This window comes from Arachis hypogaea, chromosome 3 (assembly GCF_003086295.3).
Source record: "Arachis hypogaea cultivar Tifrunner chromosome 3, arahy.Tifrunner.gnm2.J5K5, whole genome shotgun sequence".
Lineage (NCBI taxonomy): Eukaryota > Viridiplantae > Streptophyta > Magnoliopsida > Fabales > Fabaceae > Arachis > Arachis hypogaea.
The window spans coordinates 10,193,643-10,199,810 of record NC_092038.1 but is presented as its reverse complement, the minus strand read 5'-3'; the positions used below and the strand labels follow the sequence as shown (position 1 = coordinate 10,199,810).

Sequence of the window (6,168 nt, the reverse complement as noted above, 5' to 3'; positions counted from 1 at the left end):
TTTTTACGATTTTGTAAATTAAAAAAATTAAATACATATAACAAGTCTTAATATCAAATTTTATATAATCAACAATAACATAATAAGTCTCGACAATATCTTTAAAAGCCAACGATAACATAACAATAAAAATAAAATTATAGGTTAGTTAAAATAAATAAATAAATAACATTTTGAACATAAAATATTTATTAAATAATAAAAATATAAAAATGTATAACAAATTGAACACGTTATAAGTATAATTATAAATATAATAATAAAATAATAATATTATAGTATATTGTGCAGATTGGATTGGATTGGATCGGTTATGAAAAGTAGATCCGAAATTCGATCCGATCCAGCGGTTTGTAAAAAATAAAATCCAATCAAATCCGAATTAGTGCGATTTTAATCGGTTTTCGGTTTAGATTGAATTAGATGAGCGATTTAATTTGGATCGGTTTGGATTTGAACACCCCTAGCTGTGACTGTGAGACTATAGTTTCATAAAAAAAATTAGAATTTTGGGCTGAAAGATATGATGGGCCCACGCTTATTGAGCCCAGTGACTAGTATATGAGTATAAGATTATGAGAGCCCATTTGGAAGCGCGGGAAACACGGAATGAAAGTATGAAACCTTTGAAAAGTGGCGGTACAAATCACTTCACTATTCACTGTAGAGTTTGCAAGCTTTGCAATGGAAGACACTACAACCATCCTCGCTCACATTTCATCCCTGAAGGAAATGCTCGACCAGGTTTTTCTCTTCTCTTCAATTGATCTATCTGACGGGAAAACATGGCCTCTTCTCTCATTCAGTCATCTCGATCGGAAAGTAAGTAACTACCTTCGATCAATTCAGGTGAACGAAGAAATTGAGGCGAATATTCAGGTAACACGAGAGATAGAATCGAGCATCGTCAAATGCGAGGAGATTGAAATTGATCTGGAAAATAAAGAAGCCGAGCTGATCAAGACGAGTGGCATGCTACAGTTCGAGAACGTTGGATTCGTCACCGTCGCTGGTAAGTTATCGGCATGAAATTATCGACCGCTGAAAGTTTCTGTTGGAATTTTCATTTGGATAAATCAATGAAAATTCATCATGTTATATTTCAGCATTTGAAGTAAAATTTCTTGTTGTAATACATTAACTATTCAATTTAATAAAAACAAATTGAATACATGCAATATGCATGGAAGTGTGCAACGATCCAATAAGTATCTGATTAACATTGAGTTTAGGTTAAATAATCTGTAAAATCATTTCAACTGAGAACTTCGTTGTTTGGGGATTTATCTATGTACCGTAATACAATTCTTTTTTTTTTTTTTTTTACACTTCTCGGTTTTAGCTGATCTCAGGGCCTCGGTGAGTTCCTTGGAGAAGGAGCTAGGTTCTCTTAAAATGAAGCGTAATGAGATTGTTAATGGAATGGATGAAAAAAGGTATTGAAAAAAACTCTTATTGGTAGATGTAGTTCTTGATGTTGAAATTATGTTATAAGTTTTAGTGTGAGAATAACTTCTATGATCCCATTGCTGACCAAATAAAATTTTGACATTCCTTTACATTTCTCATTCTTTGCTATGTGGCTATGTCTAAAATAGAATGTACATATATTAGGAACTGTATGAATGTTTTCTCTCTATATGAACTTTACCTATTTAAAATTTGTTAGATATATAACCATTTATTCATGTATCTCTAACTATTAGTTTACGCTTTTGGGATTTTCATCTTTCATGACAAAATTCATGGTTTTCTTTTCCCTTATGTAATTTACAATAACATTCTAAAATTTAATTAGTATTAAGCTGAAGTGGCCGCAACAGTGAATCATATTATTTTATGACTGATCGTTATGTTTTCTATGTAGGGAAATGTTTACAAAGCTGTGTCTAGATTTTCAGAGAGATATTGACAAAAGAGAAAATTGTGAAGCAAGTACTTTGTTGTCTGAGAAACACTCCCTTGAAAATGAAATTCAGCTTTTGGATAAGAAAAATGATGTTTTGAAAAATTCGGTTTTGGCATTTGTTGAGGAAATACTTGAAGATCTTCATAGTTCAAATTCAGGTAAATCTCTCTATTGATATTAGACTTGCATGGGGAATTAAGTTCTATAGAAGTAAACACAGCTGCATACGTTTTGGCAAAACAGATTTATTAAGAGTTAATGATCGAATATTAGAATTTGAGTATTGAACAGTGATGCGTTGTAATTTTAACTTTTACTACCCACTTACCTACGCACACTATTGCAGCATTAGAAGTTGAGATACAGAGGAGGAACTGGGAAAATGAGAAATTGCTCAAGGATATCAATGATTTGAAGAATACACTACTTTCAGCAATTGGGACCAGTAACTGTATATTCCTTTCCGTAAACAATTAATGCATACATCTGGGCTTTTATGTTGTCAATTTTGTTCATTATCGATAGAGGTATTTAGATACGGATATGGAAAGTTATATGGTGGAACAGAGTTCGCGATTAAAGAAATTAGCAGACAGCGTGTAGTAGTTCTCATGTCTGGCGAGTGATAAGAATGATAAAACAGTGTCAGAAACGTAGCCCGTTGTAGATCACGAATTAGCACCGTGATATGTCATTTTCATCCATGTGACTTCAAAGCTAATTTGTTATGAATCGTGACTAGCAAGTAAATGGTTACTGTATATGTTTGATATTGAAGCTAGACTAAGTCATGGTCTTCACAACGTCCCAGGTGCCAGCCAAATGCAGCAACTGTATCAAGACCTAGAAGAGCATGAAGCATCTGCTGTTACTCCATTGAATTTTGCAGGTGAATGGGTCCCTGAAAGATAATTTTTTTTTTGCTTGAGCATGAGCTTTCCAGGCATCAAGCTGTTAGAGGTAATGCAGCTTTTCATGTTTGGATACAGTTGGCACCTCAGGTTTAAGCTGATTCACATGTGGCCACTTGCCAAAGTCATTAGTCAAACCATCAAGACTTCATATGCTTATTATCGATTCTGAATTTGTACGGTAACATTACAATAATAAATCGTTCAATTTCGTACTCTAATTCTTTTCCCCCGTAGGGACTGTTCGACATCGTTCGTACCTGAAAAGAGACTTGCCCATTTCATCATCTTGGCTATCAATATGACAAATGTGCGCATTCAAGTTGCTTTTTTGAGAGGGGTCCGGTTTTCATGCCCTTCCACTTTCTTCCTTGTTGACACTCCACGGTACGCAATAGTGTAGACTGTTATGTCACTATCCATTTCAGTGTATGGGACCCGTTATTCATGCATTGGTTCTGCTTCAATATAACAGTAAGAAACAAACTGGACCTTTCAGCTTATTATTGTCATTAAAGTTGATGAGTGGTAAACTTATTCGTTATTGCAAATTACAAATTTATGCCACTTAAACAGGCTTATATCTAAACTCAACTTCCATTCTGTCCTATTTGAATTTCTTCAAGCTGTCATAGTCTCGAGTTTCAATTGTTTGGCTGCATATTTATAATGTAAAGTACAGCAATAAGTAAAAATACACCCAATTAAACAGGGCTAATGTCGTTTATACACTTCCATTTGTGTTTACTTTAGATTCTACTTTAAATTTAAGTAAGAAAATGAGATAGAAACATGTAGGGAACGGAGACATTAATTTAGATATACAAATATTATCTCTATTTAAATAGTAATATCTTAGACTGAAAATTTACTATGTTCAAATTGATACCTATATTCAACAATGATTAATGATTTGTCAACACTAATTCAGGCCTTTTCAATTGTCAAAAGAGTGAAAATCAGGTTCATTGTAGCCTGGCAATTCATTTCAATAGCCAATATAAATTAAATTGATGTGGAAATTTTTGGGGTGTATTATTTTTCAACCTGAATGGTCATTAAAAATGTATGATGGTATTACACCATTTACACGTATATGTGACAGTTCGTTGTTGGTAACTTGGCATATTATCAAAACTTTCCAAATCGTCGTAAAGTGATGAAACAGTGGTCCTACTGGCTAGTAATAGTTCGTCTAAGTCTAAGGGCAAACGAATACAACGAAAACAACAGGAAGCTCTCTCACAGCCAAGGAAAGGAGTCTGTGGTCTAAAGAAATGAAATAAGCAAAGCAACAAATTAAACAAACCTTGTCTTCCACGTCAGAGACACTGGCCATGTTCATCACGTGAAAATCACGTGCAAGATTTTGACACCGTATAAATATGTCTCTTCTATTTTAATGTATTGCTGTTAGCAAGATCTGGTAGAGTTCTCTGATGTTGTCCATCCCATATAAATATAGTTTGTATTTGGAACCACTAGACTAGTAGGTGAATTCTACATGGTATTCCACCTCCGCTATTCTCTCGCACGTAGGCTTATATCACTTGTCCCCCTATCATGTTTGCTATTGCTAGCCATGTATATTAATTCTTAATATAGAACTCAATAAAGGAAGACCATATATATAAAATAGAACAAATAAAATGGGTGAGGAAAAGAGCAGGGGCATGCAAATCACGTGATTATCTCTTCTAGGTAAACTAATTCTTTTAGCTTTAACCGCTTTGTGAAGTCATGAATTACCTCCGTTTAACAAAAAAGAAAGACGAGAGAGATTAGTCTATCTAGTTGTCATGTTAACCAGATTACCTAAAATATCACTCATATTGATGAGTAAAGCTGATCTGCACAATCAACTGGTTATACCAATACAATTTCCCTGTATTGGAAGTGTCGTTTCTGAGCTTACACCACCCTACTAGGAAAGAAGGCTTTAAACTTTAGCATCCCAGCAAAAGCTCAAGTTCTATGGGTGTTATGTCTCTCCTTTTTGTTCGTGTAGGTTTAATCAAACCAGTTGTGGATCACTAGAGAAAACAGTAAAAGACTCTAACCCTTTATTCTCTTTATACTGTATTCTCTTTTAGTCCTCTGTTGATGCCATATGATCCATTACAATAATAGAATCCGTCGTCATCTGAGGGGGGATTACTGTCTTGTTACAGAACTAGGATGTGTGGATGAGTTGATAATATAAGTTTAATGAGGTGTATTAAAGGTCATTCTATTAGAAATTCAATCAAGGAGTAGTGTTCTCCAAGAGGTTTCCAAGCTGGCATTTACACTAATCATATATGACTACCAATTATTCATATTTGAAAATACATACATACTATGGAAAATGTTTTGCTTCAAAGCCCCCAAAGAATTTCATTTTATCTTGAAAACAGTGACATTTGGTAGGGATATCAGGATAAAAAGCCAGTTACTATGCTTCATCGAAATGAAATTACAACCGATACCCATTGAAAACTAATAATATAGCTTTGTGATTGAGCGCAGGTGTGCTTTTAAAGCTTATTAAGTTAGAAGTGATTTTGACGTATATTCTATTAGTCTTAGCTTGACTTTATCTAACTAATCAATTTATTCCAAAAAGTTAACTTTTAGTTTCAGTTTGATGATGAGTGGATTGAAGTACTAGCCAGTAGCCACTGGCCCATTGCATAAGAAGGGTATGAGGGTGAGTGGGGGAAAGAAAGCTAGAAAAGTATACATACATAAATCTGGCTAACATAATTAAGACTAATATTGAAGACTATGTCCATCCAACATAATGATAGGAATCTCGTGCACTGAAGTAGTACGCCTAACATCCTTTTTGGTAAGTCATGAGGATAGATAAAAAAAGAAGGCAAAGTAAAAGATAAAGACAGAGAGAGTGCATATCGGTGTGACTTTGAACATTCCTTTCTTTTTATTATTGTTGCTTGCCAGTAAGTGTTGGGACCCAAAGTGTAGCTCCCTGGTGAGATAGCTGGGACATCACATATGATCAACCACAAAATCCCACGTTTGGTTTCTTCCTTGGCGACCAGGGAGAGCCATAACCACAGGACCACCACAACCCCCTCTCCCTCTTTTTCTTTTTATATTTATTATTTTTCTTCCTATTTAACCCAACCCCCCCTTCTTTTTCATGCAATTCAATCATCACCGCATGTTGAAACTTCATTCAACACCACCCCAGAGCTCCCCCAATAAAAAAGGTGATATATTTTCATCACATTAGAAAAGCATACTCAGAACACAAGGAAAAGTAGTGAAAAAGTACACCACTACATGTTTCAGAAAGACCAAGGAGGAAACAAGCATCAGAATCCCAAGTTGATATATGCAGAG

At 34.6% G+C, this 6,168-nt stretch overlaps 1 protein-coding gene across 2 annotated transcripts; it reads left to right on the top strand.

Moving 5' to 3' along the window:
• The first annotated feature begins 611 nt into the window (after window positions 1-611).
• LOC112769501 (uncharacterized) lies at window positions 612-3,420 on the top strand. 2 transcript variants are annotated; one of them, XM_025814017.3, is made up of 5 exons: window positions 612-744; window positions 850-1,012; window positions 1,343-1,436; window positions 1,868-2,067; window positions 2,256-3,420. In XM_025814017.3, the coding sequence occupies exons 1-5, from the start codon at window positions 685-687 to the stop codon at window positions 2,384-2,386; spliced, it is 648 nt and encodes a 215-aa protein (XP_025669802.1). In that variant the 5' UTR covers window positions 612-684; the 3' UTR covers window positions 2,387-3,420. The 2 variants fall into 2 exon arrangements, with proteins under 2 accessions (XP_025669802.1, XP_025669796.1); XM_025814011.3 differs by having other exon boundaries at window positions 681-1,012.
• Window positions 3,421-6,168: the final 2,748 nt, after the last annotated feature.

Excerpts from the sequence above, each read along its gene's own strand:
- LOC112769501 (XM_025814011.3), top strand. The coding sequence starts at position 685 with ATGGAAGACACTACAACCATCCTCGCTCACATTTCATCCCTGAAGGAA. Across the intron at positions 1,437-1,867 it reads AATGGAATGGATGAAAAAAG|GGAAATGTTTACAAAGCTGT; the intron begins GTATTGAAAAAA and ends TTTTCTATGTAG. Across the intron at positions 2,068-2,255 it reads TCTTCATAGTTCAAATTCAG|CATTAGAAGTTGAGATACAG; the intron begins GTAAATCTCTCT and ends ACACTATTGCAG.